This window comes from Parasteatoda tepidariorum, chromosome 11 (genome assembly GCF_982258835.1).
Source record: "Parasteatoda tepidariorum strain Cologne lab strain chromosome 11, Ptep-v5.0, whole genome shotgun sequence".
NCBI lineage: Eukaryota > Metazoa > Arthropoda > Arachnida > Araneae > Theridiidae > Parasteatoda > Parasteatoda tepidariorum.
In genome coordinates, this window is record NC_141765.1 from 28,844,582 (window position 1) to 28,866,171 (window position 21,590).

At 28.4% G+C, this 21,590-nt stretch overlaps 2 protein-coding genes across 6 annotated transcripts in view; both read left to right on the forward strand.

The window, feature by feature from the left end:
* cnc (NFE2 like bZIP transcription factor cap-n-collar) overlaps window positions 1–10,194 on the forward strand; it is a 104,558-nt gene extending 94,364 nt beyond the window's left edge. For all 5 annotated transcript variants that reach the window (XM_021146502.4, XM_021146503.4, XM_087154820.1 and 2 more), the window contains 5 exons: window positions 15–227; window positions 767–852; window positions 3,816–3,986; window positions 5,690–6,145; window positions 9,291–10,194. In XM_021146502.4, the coding sequence (XP_021002161.2) occupies window positions 15–227; window positions 767–852; window positions 3,816–3,986; window positions 5,690–6,145; window positions 9,291–9,605 (1,241 nt within the window). In that variant the 3' untranslated portion in view covers window positions 9,606–10,194. The remainder of the gene's footprint in view (window positions 1–14; window positions 228–766; window positions 853–3,815; window positions 3,987–5,689; window positions 6,146–9,290) is intronic.
* Window positions 10,195–20,022: 9,828 nt separating this feature from the next.
* Window positions 20,023–21,590, forward strand: part of LOC107439162 (ubiquitin carboxyl-terminal hydrolase 2) — a 52,514-nt gene continuing 50,946 nt past the window's right edge. Inside the window, exon 1 of the mRNA XM_043042104.3 lies at window positions 20,023–20,605. Within this exon, the coding sequence (XP_042898038.1) occupies window positions 20,399–20,605 (207 nt within the window). The 5' untranslated portion in view covers window positions 20,023–20,398. The remainder of the gene's footprint in view (window positions 20,606–21,590) is intronic.

Sequence of the window (21,590 nt, forward strand, 5' to 3'; positions counted from 1 at the left end):
TGTTTACAATTTAGGTTCTTCAAGTATAGGATATGCTGTTGCAGAATCAATTGCAACTTTGACAAATGACAGTGATCCCACTCCTGTTAGTAGTATTGTTAATAATGCATATGGTGAAGATCTACCTGAGCTTCTTTATGCAAACCATACTATAACAGTGCCACATAATGATCTTATATCAGAGTTATTCTTAGATGATATAAATTTGATGCCTTTACCAGCCAATGGTAACACATAGTAATTTTATTACATTAATTTACTATTAGTTTTATTATTAAGTGTTAATTTCTGTATAAACAATGTCATTTAAATCATATTTTTATGGATGAATCTTAGAATAAGTAGTAGTTGGTCAGCCTATGTAGAGATTTTTCTCTTTATTTATTATTTTTTTTATTTACTTTTTTTGTCTTAGCACTGGTAATGCTGCTTGCTTATAGCACTGAAATGTTGAATGTATTTTAATTATTTTTATTTACTTGTTGCATTGTTTTATTCTATGCTTTTTCTAACAAAAACAAAAATATTTAAAGAGACGTAAACAATTTAATGATTATTTAATTTTAAATTGACTATTAAGTTTTGCGTAAAATATTTTAATAAAATATAGGCTATTCTATCAATGTTATTTTGCTAAATAACACACAACATGGCGAACAACTGATTAATAAAAAAATTTGTAGACAGTGCTCAAGAGTTCCTACATTTGTTTAAAAAATTTTGCAGACAATGACAAATTTCTCACATTTGTTTAAAAATTTTACAGATAATTCTGAAAAGGCAAGGGAAGATCAGATGGATACAAGCAATGATTCTGTTTCAAGTAGCAATTTTCCCTCAGTACCTGATTGTGTAAGTATGCTTTTTCAATACTTTTGCTAATGTCTCTAACTTGTATTTTTTTTATTATATAAAGTTTTAAAAAAAGTGAATGATGTTGACATTATTTTGGATTATTTATTATCTGGGCCTCAAAAAGAAGTTACTTTTTTATTCATTACACCAGAAGTTCAAATTCTTGGAAAGAAATTGTAATTGTTTTGTGAAGAAATGAAATTTTTAGCAGAATTCTGCTCTATCCTATTAATTTTTAAAATCATAAAATTACTCATGTGGTGATTTTACAAATTTGTGGCATTTTTAAAACTGATATGGTTTAAAAAATTAGATTAACATTGTTTGTGATAAACATTGATTGTTTTATACATGTTTTAATAGTTAGCATCAAGATTGAATTAAAATTTAGACCTGATGGGAACTTAACAGATATTATGATGTTAAAAAAATGTAGAGTATGTTACCAGATAAAAGTTTGAAATGTTTATCTGAAATCACAATTTTTTGAGCTAATAAGCCAACCTTTTAGGTACTTAGTCTAAAATTACCTTAAAAATATTAGTTTAGGAGATTCCGGATGGCCCTTTACCTTGAAAAATCACTAGTGTAGAAAATATCGGGTAAGTGTATATCAGACACTCTCTCACACTTCCTTGCTAGGATATTATTAATATAACTAAATATCTGTATATTTCTTATTAAAAGAAACAAAATAAAATATGAACCTCTTTGTTGCACCCAAGATATCACTTTCAACTAATATTAATAAATCATAGTAATTAAATTCATATTTTCTACTTTGCTGGTTTGTCATTTGGCATTATACACAATACCTGAGCAATACGTGGAATGTTTAATCAATTCAGACTTTGATATTCGACTTGTATACAATGTCAGATTTTCAACTTTGCCAAAGTTACACTGAGCTATCCTTCACTATCACTGTCAGTTTTAAGTTGATAATACATGTGGCATTTTAAAATAATTTCTTTATGCATTTCTTAGATTTTATAATTATTTAAAATTATGTTATGTCTGTTAATTTTAACAGACAGAACATGTTTACTTATATAATTTTTTTACTACTGCTTGTGAACTTTTTAGGCTTAGTATATCATGGCTCAAATATGATTTATAGACTTACTTTGAGGTACTTAGGTACAAAAGAATGAACAAGCAGATGTTAAAGCTTCACTCATTAACTTTGAAGATTTGTTAACAGACCGAACAACATAAAATACTTTTTGAATATCTAAAAGTTCTCAAAAATAATCTTTTATCTCGAGATTGTATTTGTAAATGATTATTCCTACATACTGAATCATGAAAGCAATATTAAAAAGTGGTAGTATTAATCTACTAAGTAATTTATAAAATGATTATATTTGGTAACAGATTAACAGACCTGCTGTAACAGACGGGACACTTTTCTTGAGCAACAAGAAACATTTATTTTGTATCAGAAATTTTCAACAAAAAAATGAATGAATAAAAATTCAAAGATATTTTCTAAGTTTATTATAAAACAAATTTTTTAAAATAAGTAAGTGTTTTAAAGTTATTTTACAGATTGCAAATTGATTAAATATAAAAAAGAAATTGAACTTAGATATTCAAACAAACAATTAAAGCAAGAAAAAGCAATAAAATAAAAGATATGTGTGTTGCCAAGACAGCACTTCTGCCTACCAATATGCAGGAGCCTTTCTGTTGACAACAGAAAGGCTCCTGTGCATTGGTAGGCAGTGTGTCGCATGAGGAAGTGCTGTCTTGCCAACACACATATCTTTTATTTTATTACTTTTTCCTGCATTAATTGTTTGTTTTAATATCTTAATTAAAATTAAACAAATTTGGTTTTAGCTGCTTTAGGCACTTTTCCATTTTGATTTAATGTTTTAATAATTATTTTACCTTTTTGTCTTTTTCTGTATTTGTAAATTAGTTTCATTTTCTGATAAGAAATTGAACTTTGTCGCTTGAAAGCCGTTTTTTTTGGATTGCTAATTGTTAAAATTTTATGCAAAATAACGCATGAAACAAATTCTTAAAATATTATACATAACTTTTAATCATATGCATTTTTGGAAAACACAAACATCTAATCCAACAGACTATTAAATTACAAAATAAAAAATACTCTTTTGCATCAAATATGCTTCAAATTTGAAATCCACCCTTATAAAAAATTTAAAATGTAAGTTAACAATTTTTTAAAAAAAAACTGTAATTATTAATAAGTTGATGAGAACTAATCAAGTATATAATATGGATTATTAGAAATAAAGATATTGCAATTAAAACCAGAAAAAAGTTTGTATTCTAGTAGAAACTTTTTAAAACAAAGTTAGAATTTTCTTCTGATTTAAAAATTTATGCTATTCATAATGGATCTCAACAATAAAAAAAGATGTGAAATAAAGGGAATTTTTTTTTTAATGCTTCTAATCATTCTTATAATTTTCACAAAAATATTATTTACTGAAATTTATATCCTCCAGCAATATTGGTTAGAAAATTGTTCTATCTAAATAGAAGATATACTGGAGTTTAATTTTTTTTCTTCCATAGAGTGGCTATTATCATTTCCAGATAACTAATTTAATGTTCTAAATCTTTTAATTTGTATAATCTTGTGAAGTGTAAATCTGTTTTTGCTTAGTTTGTATTAAATGAATTTAATGAATATGAACAAAATTTATAAAAGTTCCATAGTTTCATGGTTTGTTATTTCTCCTTCTATCAGTGTGAAATATTTATTTTTCAAAATTGTTGCTCTGTTGTATAAATATCGCTTAAAATTTGTCTTGTACAATAAGAAAGGGCACCTGTCAATAAAAAAAATTTAAAATTATGTGGTTAGAGAGCTCTTAAGTTACCACTTATTATTTTTATAATTATTTTATATTTTTGAGAAAATTTTGAGCATTTGAGTTTTTTCTCTTTCAATACATCTTGCAATTGTACTTTTTTTTCAGCGTGATTGGATTGATTCATGCTCTGAATCATCAATGCATAATGAGGAAGATCAAACTAGATGTGATTTGCTTATGCCTCATTCTCAAATTGGTTATCTTAGTCCATCTCAGAATAGTGATCCATCTCAAGCATCTGCATCACCCAAGAAATTCCGGCAATCAAGTAGACATGTAAGTTTTATACATAATATTTATTTTGTCAAATTTTGTGTAGTATTTATATTTTACTCTTAATTTGCTTTGCATGTTAAACAAAACTTAATGTATACTGTTCACTTTTTATTATGTATAAGGACTCCAGCTATCCAAGCAAAAATTGGGTCACTATTTTGTGAGTGTAGAGAAATAACTTACATGTTTCATAACTATCCAAGACTACACTAATTTCAAAAAACCTTGTATTACTTAAACAAAAATAATAGGAAGCTAAAAGAGTAATTTATTATAATGCCCCACTTTAAACATCATGTACTGGGAGTTACTATTTTGGTTCAATAGCATATGCCCTGAGAACTGTAAAAACAAGTAAAGAAAAAGGATTGTGAATACTGCATGTTTTAACTTAAATATAAATCACCCAAGTAGACAGTAGTAGTAAATCACCAATTAGACATTCACAAAAGTAGATATTGTAATTATGTTTATTACAATTGTTAAAACTTTTTTTTCTCTAAAGTTTGGGAATGCAAGCTTTTAATCAGCATAATGTATACAGTACAGTGTGCCAGTTTTTGTATGATGGTGTAATATTCTATTTCTTCAATTTTATAAATAAATTTATGCTACACTAACTTTTGATCCATAGACCATGACTACCTAAAATAGGAATTATGGGGATCTTGTCACTCTTTCTCTATTCAAAATTCATTCAAGTTGTGTCTTGTTGTATGTGAGATATCAAAAGAAAATTTATTTGTAAGTTTTATTTTTGGTGACTGTTAATAGGAAAATTTTGTTTTGTCCAGGGCTCGAAAAAACTCAGAAATTTTACCCGTCCAGCAATGCACCCGTCCTACTTTGAAACTAACCCGTAGCTTCTAAATAAAAAATATTTAATTTTTAAATAAAAAATATTAAATTTTATGAAATAATTTATTTCTTTTATGAAATAATTTAAATGACAAAGGTCAAGTTATCTGGAATATCAATTTATCCGAGGGTACTGCGTTTTTTAAATGAATCAAATCTGATGTTTGCCAGTTCCACAATCAAGCCAATGATTTACAGAGGTTTCCACACCAAAATCTGAAAGGGGTTTTTCGTTTAGGTAGATGTTCATAATTGCGTTTAACGCTTTGTGTTCAAGACCAGTACGTAATATGTTTTTTTGTAAGTTCATTGCTGAAAAGCCCCTTTCAACTGTACTCCCAGACAGAGAAAACATCAATTCTAATAACAAAAATTGAAAATATATCTCGAACATTAACGGGAAAATGGCTGTCCGCACGGACGTAGGATTCGAGAAGTTCATGGTCCGCGGGGAATTTTTGACTGCCGAGGACGGGCGGTTTTTCGAGCCCTGGTTTTGTCCATGGATGTGCAAAACTACTTAAAATTGGTTGAAGTGATATTTCACAGAAATATAAAAATGAAACTGTCACTATATTGAAATGAGTGGCTTAGTTCTGACATTTTTATGAATGTTTAAATGACATTGCATCTGTGAAACAGCTAAGGGGACTTAAAACATGGGTTGTCTTAAAATGAGGGAAACTTACTAAAGAGCATAGACTGCATAAATAAGGAAAGATTATTTCATACAAGTTTAATTTATTTTAAATTATGGTATATAAAAATACATATTTTTTACTTTATGCAAATGTTTGAAATTAGTTGCTTGACGTTTTACCTTTAAAAATGTTTCCTTGTTTTAGCAAAATGGAAGCTGCATGAATTCATTGCAAGCAGGAAATTGCAATGACCAACAATATTTCACTCTAAAGTCGTACTATTCTGATCCATCTGAAAACTCTGCTTGTGCCATCTCTTGTAGTGTAATGAACTTCAACAAAAAGTTTGATTACTCTGTTCCTAAGGCAAATGGATACAACTGTTCAAATTTCTTGCAGCATAATCATACTTACCACATACCCTTCAACAATGATGATCTATGTCACAAACCAATTACAAGAGATAAGCAAAGATCATATTCTGATGATGATTCTAGCAACAAGGATGAAAAAAGGGCAAAGGAACTCAAACTCCCTATCAGTATTTCTGATATAATTAATTTAGCCATTGAAGAATACAATGAGAGACTTTCAAAATATGAATTGACAGAGGCTCAAATTACTCTCATAAGAGATATTCGCCGGCGAGGAAAAAATAAGGTTTGTTTATTAGTATTTTTTCATTTATAGATTTTTTGCTATGTTGTTTTTATTAAATATGTATAATGTATACATTACCTGGGTCAATTTGCAATTGATTATCTGGTCTTTAATGTAGTGGTAAACTTCACATAAAATATTAATGTATCACTTTTCCTATGGAAAAGCCTTTTGCCCTAAATATTAACAATTTGAATTCTGAATTATTAATTTTCAGAAATTCTTTTGTGGAGAATATGTTGAATATAATTCCGGTTATCTAATTTATCAAAGTGCTACTTCCTAAATCTTATAACAATTTTCAAGTAATTAGGTATCACTTTTTCTTAAGCAATACCCCAGGTCTATTAAGAGACCTTTACCCTTGCCATCTTGGAAAATTTATCTATGGAAAATATCATCTTAGAAAATTAATCTTATCTTGGTTAAATTTTTAATCCATGTTTTTTTTCCGATAGTTTTGTACTTAACACACTTCAGATGATATAGTATTATTAGACAGGACAATATCTTTAACAAAAGGTAGAAAATAAAGGGATCGCCTCATTAGATTTAGAGAAATAGAACTTCTATAAATTTTTCTTCAAAACTTTTAAGGTAATAAAATAAGACTTGGGGTTTTTAGTAAGTTATCAAAAACTATATGTTTCTCAGTTCACTTTTTAGATTTTTTTTTAAAATTTCCTTTCATTACAGTTTAAACTGAGGACTGACTTGAATGACGCTGAAAAATTCCTTTATTTTTAATTGCATAAAAACAAAAATATTTATCAATCTAAAAGCAGGCGACTATTTATTTAAATATCTTTCAAAAACTGTTGATTGTTTTGAAAGAAAAAGTGAATAGAGAATTTAAAATACTGTGCCCAAATGAAATTTTAGATAAAAATGTCTAAAATTTTAATTGAATGATAGCTTTGTATTTTACATTACATATGTCAAATGATGCAAAACCGTTTGTATAAATAAAAGTACAAAATATGTGTTTAAAATAGTTTCTCATTTCATCAGAGGCCAAATTTTTATATATAGTTTTGGCAGAGTAGTAAGTTATTGACTTAAAGTGCTTTCTTTATGAATAGTGCAGTTTTTATTTATTTACGCTAAATGTGAAACTCAATTTTACTAGTATAAGTATCTGTGGACTAAATTTCATCAAAATTTCTAATAAGTTTGACACAGAAAGCTTGATATTTCACTTGTGAGTTATCCTCAAACACTTTATTTAAGAAGATAAGATTTAAATTGTTACAAAAATGACTTAAAAAAAAAAACAAAATGGGTAGTAAATAATTTTCACAGTCCCACTTATAAGCCTTTTGAATCCCTTAACTTAATCATCTATCTCAGGTGTTCAAATTTTGATAGAGTTGAAATTAAAATACACAATTACAATAATTCTTTTAGGCTTATGCCTGAAATAAAACTCCTTCCATTTGCTTAATCTTGCCCCTCAGATTATGAGAGACAGCCACAATCCAGAAAATATTCCAATAATTTAGTCTAGAGATTTGTTAGAAGTTTCAGCCCTTTAATTTTTATGTATTTCTCATTTAGAGATTATAGAAGTGGTGAAAATTCCCAAAAATAAAATTTACTCTTGTTGGTAAATCTTTCGATAACTCTCCTGAATAAATTCTATCTCTTGTTCTTAATGTTCAAAATCCAAGGTTGTTAGAAAAAATTTTAATTTATTAAAAAAACATTAATTACATTTTTTGCAATTTTATAATTTAAATGTCATCTATGGTGATTAATAACTATATTTAATATCTGGAACCATTACAATTAGATGTTGTTACGTCAAAATCCAAACATTAGATCATATTTCATTTAAGGTCTAGTTTTTAATTTGAGTTCTGTGTAACCTTAATAGTTTCAATGGCAATTTCAAATATGCTAATTAATTTGTGTCAACCATATTTTGAATTACGAAATCAAATACAAGATACCTAAACATCCCCCCCCCCCCAATCTTGAAAATTTTGGTTTGGCTGTTATTTTTTTTTCCAAAGTTCACTATGTATCAAACTAAGTACTGAAGTCATAGTGATATATTAAGGAGTAATGGAACTTAACTGGGCAAGGACCATTCAAAACCCATGGCTGAATCCAATTTTCATAGCCTTAAAAAACACCTCTCAATAAACCAACCATTTGTAACTTCTGTTTCATTACAGACTCTGTTCTTGATGTATCCTTAATAAAAATGACATGTTCTTGGTTTAACCTGTACTTCTCAAAATTCTCCTCACTGCTCTAATCATTGGATTATTAAATAGGGTGTCCTTTAGTGCTTTAGGAATCAGTTCCAACAATGGTGTTTTGCACTTATCTAGTAGTGTGCTAGAGATCCCTTTAAATTAATCATCATAAATTCAGGAGTAACTTGTTTGAATTCAAAATGTTTTGCACTTATTAATAAGATTAGTTTATCTATAAATAATTTATTAATATAAATATATTGAATTGCAAAGTATAAATATTTTGACATTTTTTAAAATTATGCAAATTTAATAAAACTGAAGTAAAAATATTGAACTTATTCTGCTTAAAGTTTAGATTTTTACAATGAATAATTTCAGATAATGTAAAATATTTTATACTAGAAATTCATTAAAAAGTTCCTTATATGCAGTTATTTCTCATTGAACTAATTATATAAGATATATAAGCTGAAAAGATTTTCTGGTAAGCACAATTTTTTTTTACCAAAATTACGTTGAAATAAACAAGTTAAAACTTAAAGAGACCAGAGCTAATATTCTGACTTAATAACAGAGAACTTATTTTCAAAATTGCTGCTACCCTTTGTATCTTGGAGTTACGCTTATTGGAAGAAAGTATGTTTTTGCACAGTACAGGAAACAAACATAAATATCACTAAAAGTGAAAAAAATCTCATTTACCCTATGTTAATAGAAATGCATAAATGATGTTCATTAAAATGCTCAAATAGCCTAGTTCGATTTTGGCTTTTATGTAAACTAAATTTAAGCAAAAAGAGGTTAATTTTAAACAAAAAAGGAAATTTTATCTATACTGCTAATTTTTGTTTTCTTCATTATAAAATTTGTTTTGAAAAATATAGTGTCTTCATATTTGAAATACAAGAAATATTACTGAATATTTAAATATTTTTTAGGTTGCAGCACAGAACTGTAGAAAACGTAAGATGGATCAAATTAATAACTTGCAACAAGACCTTGATTACCTACAAGATGAAAGGATGAAATTGAAATCCAAGCAAAACCATCTGTTGCAGCAAAAGCATGCTATTGAAGAAAAATATGTCCAATTACATGATCTTATTTTACAAAATACTAACTGTAGACCACCTAGTGCACCAAGTCTCTCAGCTTTCCATAATTCTCAGAATGCTACATCTGACACTATGTTAGGTAACACTGACTCCAATGTAAACGGTGGAGCTAAAACAAAAAAGAAATTTAAAAAGTGATAATACATCTATAATTTATTAACCGAATGTGATATACAATTTCTTATCGTTAACTACATTTTGATGCCACTCATTTTCATCCATTTATATCATTTGGGAATCATTAAATTTTTTCTTCTTCTAATACATTAATCTGTTAATGCATAGATTAAAAAAGTATTTAATGATACTATATCTTTATATTTGTGTTATATTTTATCTTGTACTAAATCACTTTTCTAATAGTACAGTTTTAAGTTGTTACTCGCATTTTGTTTTATATTACTTGTATAAATTATGGATCTAAATTGACTTGGCAACAAACAATTTTCATTTAATTTTAATCATTTTACCTCAATCAATTTATTTCTTCATAATTATACATAGTTTTTATTTATATTGTTTTCTCTGTTATTGGAATATATTATACAATGGTGTCCTCTGTAATTTTTTTTTCTTTTTAATTTTGCATGATTTTTTGATTTGCAAATGATGCCTTATATTTATTTGATTAAACTGTTTTGTTTTCTAATTTGCTATTTTGAAAAGAAAAACATTGTTACTTAAACCTTTTTTGATAAAGAAAGAAAATAAAAATATCAGAGAAAAAGTTTTGTCTTCTGAATTACTGAAAACAGCCACATTGTGTAAACATTTTTATAATGCTTTCTCGAAATTCAGTTCCCAGTGCACAATTTTCAACATTGAGTTCCAAATTAATACAGTCTGAATACTTAAAACTGTTGTCAAATAATGTATCAAAAAACTGTATTCATATCTTCAAGAAATATTGTAGATTAATCTTTTAAACTTTGTCCAACTCGCACACTGTTGCTGTGCAACATTTTATAACCACAAAAGTGTTTAAAAAAAACACCCTGCTTTATTTAAAATTTCTTGAAAGTGAAATGATGAATGCGTTATTGCTATTTTATTTGTTAGTATTAATTACAAAAGAATTCATTTTTATTTATAGAAGAATTATAAATTCTTATTTATTTATTTGAGAAAACTAATCTGTAAGTAAGGGATTTTTAGAATATCTTTTTATTTTAGAATAAAATAAAATAAACAAGACATTTCCAGGGTATCCGCGCACCTGGAAAGTCATGATTTTCGTTATTGAGCAAAATTTGTCATGATTTTAACTATTTTTTTAAAAAAATTCATGAATAGTCAGAAAGTCATGAAAAACAGCTGCTAATCGAAAAGTAAGTCGTAAGCTAATCGAAAAATTTCCGCACTCAGTAAAAAATTTCGTTTATCCATGTAAAAAAAAAAACATTTAGTAAATATTTATAATATTTTATTTACTAATAGTAGAAAAACTTTTGAATTCTGGGATATACAAATATTTCTATCATTTTAAAGTATGTAATTTAATATGTAAAAGTATAGTATAGCTGAAATATCCAATAGAATTACGCTTTGAGTGGTCACAATTTTTTAAAAGACAAAAGTAGGAAACAAAATTCCCTGTACTTTCCCAGTTTGTAAAGAAAAAATCAAAATTCCCTGTTATTTTAGGTGATTTTTAAATTCCCTGTATTTTTGAGGTTTTCCCTGTTCTCTCTGTGGAGTGGCAATCCTGTATATTTACTTTACTGAACATTTGTCAAGTTTTTTTTTTTTTTTTTCAAATTTCTCTCAATCATTCCATTATTGAATATTAATAAAAAAATGACTTTAAAAACATTATTACAAAGAAATAAAATTGAAAATGCAATCAGGAAAAGGGAAAAAATTTCTGGAAAAAAAATAACCTTTTTCACAGTACACAATAAAATTCGGGTCGATGTCAATTTTAAACATGAAAACTCAGCTTATCAAAGTACCTCAAAATGAACTATCTGCTTTTGAGATACTTATTGTTATATCATTGTGAATACAAATTTTGATTGTATGTCAGTTCTACCTGATTTAATTTTAGTAAGCCTATTCTTAAATGGACAAAAAAAAAAACTATCAATTATTAATTATGGTATAGAAATAAAGTAACATTTTTAAGGCACTATTATTTATGTGATGCATGTTGGTTGGTCCCAAGTGCCTAGTCTTGGTTCTAAGAAAAATACAGCATATCAAAATACCTATCATAAAGAAAAAGTTATGCAAGATTTTACACAGTGAGCTATTGAAATATGATTAGAGTTATGGAAACCATTAATAAGGATCACTAAGATTTAAAATTCTGCCCTAAATTATTGTTTTTTAAAATTGGAAATAATTCAATTTATACTATGCTTGATAATCACCACTCTTATTCATTGCTTTTGAATACTTGTTTAAGTCATAAATATGTACAGTCCGCAACAAAAAAAAGATATCACCCTGAATAACTTTCGTTCTAATGATCGGATTTTCACGAACTAAATGTCAATCTTAATGGTTCCGGGGGGTGACCTCAAATATGCTAATTATTAATTATGTTACGAAATCAGACACAAAAACGTACTTTCTCTGAATAAACATGTATTTTTTTTTTACAAATTTGGAATCCAGACACTTGAATTAGGGGGGGTAGACAAAATTTTGAAAAAATTGGGTCACAATAAAGGTTTATATATTTGGCGATAGTTCAGAAAACCGCCAGAAAAAGTCGCCAAAGCAAATTAATATTTTAAGGTAACCCATTGACTAATTCAAAAGAAGACTTATTTCACTAGGTTGCTAAGCAACCAATTTCTGACTGTAAAAAAAAAATTTAAATAATGCTCTGTGATTGCTCGGAGAGGTCTAATAGAAATATCTCAAAGTTAAGAGAAAATATCTCAAAGTTTCTAGGATATAGACAATTTTTAAGCTAATTTCTGTCCAAAAAGCAAAATTTTTTTTATTTTAATCTCCTTTGAAAAGAAAATTTGAATCGATTTATAAATTATTTATGATTTTCTAAGTTTTTAGAATTTAAATACATGAACTTTTTACCTGATATTATTTGGATTATGTTGTTTTTGTTATAAAAATTCGAGGATTTCATACCAAAATCAAATTAACCTAACTTATTATGGCTATATACAAAATTTTAGGGATAATCATTTTTACAGCTTTAATCGAGTGTTCTAGGCAAGAAAGTTTGAAGAAAAAAATGAGCTTGAAAAATAAAATGTATATTGTATAGTAATTCTAATGCGCATTCGCAAGGTTTTCTATAATTTACGATATTTCTTTTTTCTATAACTCAAGGAATTGCTGAATGTTTAGTAGTATTTTAAAAACGCTGAAATAAATTATGCTTAAGAATAAGATATTGAAATAATATGTTGCATATTGTAAGATTCATTGTTTAAAAAATCGCTTCATTTTGCTAGATATTTAGGTTACAAGGCTTTCTTTGGATAAAGATGCTTACCAAATACCATTCTCATCTTTCGATACATTCTGAAAGTTACATTCGCAAATTCACCATAAAATGTCGCACAGCATATTCTACTATGCTGCATATACTACTGCTACTATGATTATTTTTGTTTTCTTATATATGTTACCGGTAAAGTATGAAATGCCGGTATTGAATAGAATGTCTCGGCATTCTATACAATGCCGGATGTTTTTAGGCAAAGTATGAAATATGAGAGGTATTACATACTTTCCCTAGGCATTCTATAGAATGACAAATGTTATTTAGGCAAAATATGAAAAAAAACATGCTGATGAGGTCATTATGTTATATTAATGATGTGCATGTTACTGTGAATGATCGAAATCGGTGGTTGTTGACTTTTACCGGTGAATGTTGACAATCACATAGTCGCTTTGGTGAACGTCCGAAATATTTATTACATCCGATTTTATATTAATTTATTCGTGGATATAATTACATTTATTCGATATTTTAATACTTACTGACGATTGATTAGAAGAAACATCAGTGCTTGGAGTATCAGGCTAATATATATCGGGCAATGGCACTGAACCTTAAAAAATTATCGGTGTAGGATATACCGGGCAGTGGCACTTGACCTTAAAAAAGCATCAGTGTCTGGTATACCAGGCAAATCTATACCGGGCATTGGCAATTAACTAGAACTAGTATGACTAGACCTTTGGTAAAATGTCCGAAATATATACTAGGTCTAGTTAAGTGCCACAGCCCGGTATACATTTGCCCGGTATATCCTACACTGATGTTTTTCTAAGGTCAAGTGCCACTCCCTGGTATGCATTTGCCCGGTATACCCTACAATGATATTTCTTCTAATCTATCGTCAGTAAGTATTAAAATATTGAATAAATGTAGTTATATCAGCGAATAAATTAATATCAAATCGGTTGTAAAAAATATTTCAGACAATCACCAAAGCGACTATGTGATTGTTGACATTCACCGGTGAAAGTCGACATTCTCCAGATTTCGGTCATTCACAGACAGGTGATCACAGACAGGAAACATTCGGTCATTCACAGACAGGTGATTAAAAAATTACTTTTAAGATTAAGACGATATATAAGATGTTGAGAAATTTGAAATGATATGAGAGATGCTTAAAAATGTTGACTATGTATTTTTATTAATATTTATAAAAAATATATTCAAACGATTATAAGCGAAAAAAATATGAATGAAATTTTACGCCACTCGCGCTAAGTCAAGTTCCTTGTAAGTTTATCACATTTTAATATTAATCGCCCCATTAAATCATTTCTTCATGTCGCCAAATTATTTATTTTTAAATAATTAATTTTAATTTTTCTCATCTTCTAATAAATAAAAACAATAGAAACTTTAGATTTTTCAATTGAAAAATATGTAGATTAAAATGGTATAAAAAAATCCCTACCTCATAATTCAAAATTTTTTCATCCTCACTTTAATTAAATAATAAAAAATAATAAATAATTATTAAAAATTATTTTTTTCAGGAAATTGTCTTTGGGTAAATGAGTTTTGTGAGTGGGTGCAATTTTTTTTGAATTGCTTCATTAGTTTTTAAAATATGACTGAAAACGTAAAAAACGAAATTAACATTAAGGGGTCCAAACTTTGAATCGCTCTCCTGACCAAACTATGGGGACCACATTTCCCAGATTGCGGCTACCCCGTATATTTTGAAGATGAGGAATCCAAATATGCAAAAAAATTATGTGTTTATTCAAAGAAAGTACGTTTTTGTGTCTGATATCGTAACTTAATTAATAGTTAGCACTAATTAATTAGCATATTTGAGGTCACCCCCCGGAACCATTAAGATTGACACTTAGTTCGTGAAAATCCGATCATTAGAACGAAAGTTATTCAGGGTGATATCTTTTTTTTTTGCGGACTGTACACACATTTGGAGTTGGAATAAATATTTAAGCAAAACAAACATTATTCAAGCATGCTGAATCATTAATGAAGATGGTGAATTTAAAACAAGAAAACAGAGAAATTAAAAGGTGATAATTCAAGCTACCAACAGCAATTATATTAGTTTTAGTATTTTAATACCACCTACCTTAATAGTGATTCGCAAGATTTTGAAAACATTTTTGTTTTTCTTCCCTTAAATATTATTTTGCATCCCCTGTAGTACCTTGATCCTTTATTACTTCATTTATGATAAGGATTCTGGAAATAAATGTAAATTATCAGATTTTCTTAATTATTTTAGGAGCTACTGGGCAAATTTTAATAAAATTTGGTATGAACATATGTTGATAAAATACAATTAAAATAATCCTTAAACAGTTGTAATATACACGCATAATCATGCGTAATTTTCATCAGAGTCTGGAAGTATAAAACAGTAGTCATATAATAGAACAAAAAAAAATGTGTCAGTGCCTGTTTCATTACGTTATTTCATACTGGAAATAAGGCAGATAAAAAGTTCCTGCAACAGTTGTTCCCACTCGCTCAGCTGTTTTCTGGCCCTAAATAGTTTTTGGAGAAGGACTGCATGTTTCAATGCCCTCCCCAGAGCGTCTGAGACATATTCTTTAAAGTTGAGGTCTGGAGACATGACTGACCAATCCATACAGCTAATATGTTCACCTTGCAGAAACTCGTAGACCAGATGAACACCATGTAGCCGTCCGTTGTCATCTTTTAAAATGAAATCAGACTACAAATTTTATTTCTACACATTAAACCAGTCAAAGTGCCACTCTCAAAAACATAGCCTGCTCAAAAAACCTTAAGAGTCGATTTCTCAGATATAGAAAGACAGGCATAAGGACCCTAATTTAAATGGTTTCATACGATGTTGGTGAAAACCAGGAATCCCCTACCTACCCTCTATTCTAGAAAAAGATCATTATGGCAGCGAATGTTTGAAGATTTGGACTTATTTTTACATAACTTAACATCCCTTCAAAGCTTCGAGAAGGAATAGTTTTCGGTGTATGAATTAAGTCTTGAATCTCTATGTTCATTTATCCAGGGAGCTCTAATTTTATTTCAATGGAACTCTGACACACTATTATATGTATATATTGTTCCATATTTTCGTTTTTGTATAATATGAAAGAGTAAAATAAATGATGCTTAAATCTAAAAGACTATAATTGCAAGTAGTGTATTAAATTTAGAATCATTAAGGATAAAAAAAATGCTTGAATTTCAAATAGCTTCATATCAAAACAATCTTATTTTAAATTTTGCTTTCAGACTTTTTTTTTTTTAATTTTTGACGGAGTCACTTAATTAATTCCCTTATTATATGGTTTTAGAATACTTGTCAAAAGAAGCATGCACATTAGAGGCACAAATTAATATTTAAGTGAATAAAGAACAAAAACGTAACTGAAATCGGACGAACTAAAATCAGGGATGAGATTCTTCAGCGGATTCGCGGATTTCCGCTTTTTTTCAGATTTTTCCATTTTTCCCGCTAATTTCCGCAGAATTTTTTTTTTTTTTTTTTTTGCACAAGTTTAAATATTTTATGATTAATTTAATTTTCCGCGGATCGAAATTATTGAAGTTCTCATTCCTCCCTCTGAAGTTTCTCTAAAAATCAATTCCTTGGGATAAAACAGGTTGACCTTTTTACAGGAATGAGATTTTTTTTCCCTTTTGTCTCTCGAATTTCAGCCTTTTTATCAAAAATTCCGATTCTCTAAGAGTTTCGTTTCTTTTTTTTAAAATAAATATCCCGCTTTTTTGAAATTCAGTCGTTGAAGTAAAATAATTATATTTATTTACGATTTTCAAAGAAAAACAGAAAATTCAAACTACGTCCTAGCTGCTAACCCTTCCGCATTTTTACTTATATTAGCTATTTTCTCGGATTTCACGCACAGAAAATAAGATTTTCCGTATTTTTTATCCGTTGGCGGGATAACTCGTATTTTCGTAATTCAGACGTCGCTGCTTCTTGTATTCTGGAGTGAAAGCAAACAAAAAAAGAGAAAAAAAAGTAGAGGTGGATTTGCGGTGAAAATATTTATTTGCTCATTCAATTAATCTTGTAAATTTTTATTTATTAAGTCTAAACAAAAAACAATACAAACAAGCCTTTTAGAAATCCTATGTTCAGACTCTGCAAATATTTCGATTTTTATTCACGCGATTTTAATATCAATCATCGATTTTCGTATTTACCTGATTTAAAAGTTGCGCATTACAATTCTTATTTACGCTTTTGTTGTTGTTGTTAATTTACGTCGCACTAGAGCTGCACAATGGGCTATTGGCGACGGTCTGGGAAACATCCCGGAGGATGATCCGAAGACATGCCATCACAATTCTGATCCTCTGCGGAGGGGATGGCTCCCCCGCTTCGGTAGCCCGACGACCTGCGCGCGAAGTCGAGCACTTTACGGTAGCACAGTTTAACGAGGACCAATACCGCACACCCTCGGTTCCTACGCAGACTGATCCAAGTGGTCACCCACCCGCACACTGACCGCAGCCAGTGATGCTTGACTTCGGTGATCTGCTGGGAACCGTGTCTTAACGATCAGTCCACTGCGGGACATTTACGCTTTTAAATATCGTACATTATGACTTGTATTTACGAGATTTAAAAATCCAATATCGTGTTTTGTATTTATGTATTTTTGAAATCTCGATTTAATTATCAAACATCGATTTTCGTATTTCGTAGAGTTTCATATTCACGTGATTTAAAAGCCTCACATCGGGATTTATAATCACATGGTTTGCAAGTTTGAAAATCGCACTTTTTTGTCAAATTTTCGTATATATATATATATATATATATATATATATTCTAGGATTTCCTCTTTTTTACGTTCTGACTACTCTCATCCCTGTAAAAAAACTGAACTTCATAAGAATATGTTTGCTACAAAAATAGAGATGTTGAAAGTTGATTATTAGAAACACTTCCTACTTTCATCAGGCAATCAAACTGGCTTTGATAATTTTCAATCCTCCATCTCACAAGTGATTCAACAAATCTTGATGTCTTTCTTTTTTTCCTTGCTTAAGTGTTAATTTGAGTCAAATAATGCGTATGGTTTTTAATTTCTTTTATGACAAGAAGTCTCAAAATATATATTAAGAATGGCAATTACAGAATACCTTGTATAGTAACAATGCCTTGAGAGAAGAAAGGATTTTCTTAAATAAATAAAATCTACTTTTTTGCAAAACAGTTGAACAAAATTAATTTTTCAAAATATTTAAACAACAAAATCACACACTTGATATTTGTATGAATTGTATTTGTATTTGAAATGTAGTGTTAAATTAATGAAAAAAACGTCATTCTTAGCTAATGTAAAAGAGAGAGGAGATGCTTAGTTTAGTGCTCATTGAGGAAACCATAACCTACAGCTCTTCACCCTTCGAAAAAATTGCAAAACTTTTTTATTAAGTTTAGAAGATCGTTTCTCGTTTTAGTTACCTTTTAAATTCTAAATTTGAGTTCATTTTTTCATGATAAATATCTAGGGTAAATCACGCTTTACCTTTAGCTAGAAATTGATTTACAACAAGACCAATTTGACCTTTTTTTTTCAAGGAACATAAAAGCATTATTACTCAGAATTTTCAATGTTTTTTTATAGTAAAAAAAAGGCTTTTTCTTATTTCGTAACTAATGTTTTTAAAATGTATACTCTTTTTATGCGGCAATCTTTTATAATATTTAGTATGTATGTGTATATATATATATCCATATCATAAATATAGCGTATTTACGTAAAAACTACTTTAGACAATTTATTTACAATTTAAAAATAATTCCTGGTGTATACAGAAATAATTAATTAACAAATTCTTGAAAAAAAATTTTAATTAAAAAATTATTATATATATAGTTTAAAATGTTAATTGATATCTTTCTACATTACTTATAAAAGGATTTTTGTGTATCGATTTTCACCCAGTTGAATGCCTTCAAATCTTTAGCTCAAAATATTTAAATTGATATCGGAAAACTGTTAAGTGGGATTAGAGAAGCACTACTTTCTGCCTTATTAAACGCCTGGTAGTTAATTCATCAGTTAATCCTGGCATCATGTCTTTTATTTATTTAAATTTTATCTATTTTTATCCTAGATTCTGTTTTGTTTTTTTTTTTTTATTGACGAAAGCTAGTTTTCAGATGTTTCAAATATCACTAAACTAAAACAAAACATAAAGACATTTTTCCGAAGCTGAAAAAATCATTTAATATTAAATTGCAAATAGTATAGATAGATAGCTATTGCATTTTATTTCTAATTTTTATTGGGCGATAAAAATTCTTATTTTGTTCTTATATTTTGCATGCGTCAAAGAAGAAGAAAATTATCGATTAGAGTAAATAGTAAATATTTTTTTCAGACTGCTGGTACAAAATTAAATAAAACTAATTAAAAGTAAATAAAAAAAAATAGCAGCTTTTTGTTTCAGCGAAATTCTGTTTCAAGACGAAAGTCTTTTTCACGCTTTGACGGAGTTTGGACAGCAGTGTTCCTTTTATATATCTTTTTCCCGACTCTCTCATTATAAACAAAAATATATTTTGGATTTTTTTATTTATAAAAAACAGTCTAATAGTAACTAAAAAAATCTGCTAGATTAAAAGACCTATACTTGTACTAAAATATTGAGAATCCAAAAAAAAGTAGTTTGAAAAAAATATTGTTCATTGATATTTAAAAATTTATCAATAATTGATTTTGTAAATTAAAGAAATTTCAATGATGTATAACTGTTTCTCTTAGTTCTAAATATAACTGCAAATTTGATAAATTTTTGTTTGGAGGTAAACCGTGTTTCGAAGATTTTGCATTTAACGCAGAAAAAGACACCGGTGTTTCTTGCTGCATTTTACAACCATACATTACTACAATGCTAGATATAATATTTTTCAAGTATCTTGACTTCAATGCATACAACCATAAAAAACATGTTTAGCAAAAAATTCTACCTCAAAGGGTTAATGCGAAGTTACGCAAACTAAGTGGAGGTTATAAAATTATCGATTTGAATTACGATGAAAAGAAGAAGAAAAGAAAAAATGATAGATTTAAGAGCACTATTACGATTGAAGTGAGTCGCACAGACAGAGTGGCCTTAAAAGAGCTTTGATAATTTTCATTCGATGTCGAAAAGCAGAGCATTTATTTTTAGAAATCCTTGAAGAAAGTTTCCAAAATAACCTCTCTACCTTTTGCTGCGTTGAGAGAAACAATTCATACGGATTTCCCGATAATGCTTGAAAATATTTCTCTATAAAATTACTAGTTTATGAGTTTGAATCTCAAAAATTTTAATGATGACTCCTTGCATTTTGAATTTATACTCTTATAATCATATCTGCCGGGCCCTAGTTTTACCAACAACAGAATACAAGTAATGCCTTCCAGAAATGACGTGAATAGTTTGTTGTTAGTATCCATCAATATTTTCTTTTAAAATACAATTTTCCAAAATGAATGTGCGTTCTTATTCGTCAAGAACCGGAAATTATTCATCTAGAAATTATTCTTCGGGAAATTATTCGTCTGGAAATTATTCGTCGGGAACTTATTCATCAGGAAATTATTCTCCAGGAAATTATTCTTCAGGATATGTGCCATCCCGAATTCCATATTCCAGTAGTTCAGTTACCAGCCCAAGAGTTTCAAGTGTGACATCGGTAAGTGTAAACAAATGTTCTAATGTTAAATAAGATACAGAGTTATATGTAAAACATGCTTCTTATGCCTCTTCCTTATTGACATGTTGTGAGAATTCTTATATTATTATTTCTTCTATCAACATACTTTCTTTTTCATCTGCAGATTATTCGTCTCAGAAGTATCAACAGACATATATTTAGAGCTAATCCAAAATAGTTGTCACTTGATTCAGAACATAATTAAATTTTGGAATATATTGGTATACTTACGAAGACATACACATATGTAAAACATATATTTCTTATACATCTTCCTTATTTACATATATTGAGAATTCCTATATTATTAATATTTCTTTTATCAACATTTCTCATCTGCAGATTTTTCGTCTCAAAAGCATATGTTTAGAGCTCATCCAATATAGCTGTCACTTGATTCAGAACATAGTTAAATTTTAGAATATATTGGTATATTGATCAGCTGAGCCCTCCATTGTTTTTTAAACAATGGAGGGCTCTGCTGATCAATTTTACTTACGAAGAATTTAGTACAAGAAAGCTTCTTTGATAGTTTGTAGCAACTCTAAATTGGCACATAAATATAGTTTTTTGTCCCTTTAAAAATTAAAATTATAGCATTTTACTTTCAAACTGGTATCTTTTAATAAAATAGAAAAAGCACTACACTCGCAAAAATTGGTTCAGCGTTGAACCATAATACAGTGTAAATTCACTTCAACCATAATAAGGTGTTATTTTGACCACGGTACCTCTTAAATAGTACCCTAGTATCTTTCGATCGAGTTCAAGAACCACAATATAGTTCCACTTAGCACCTTTTTAAGGTTTCAGCAAATTTATTGGATCTTATGGTTTAATTCGCTGTAAAATTTCTGTCAGTAAGTATTGGCAAAGAAAACCTTATTTTTTAAATATAATAAAAAGATCATTAAAATTTGAATTAAGTTAAATTTTTAAAAGCATTTGAAGTTCGTATTCATAT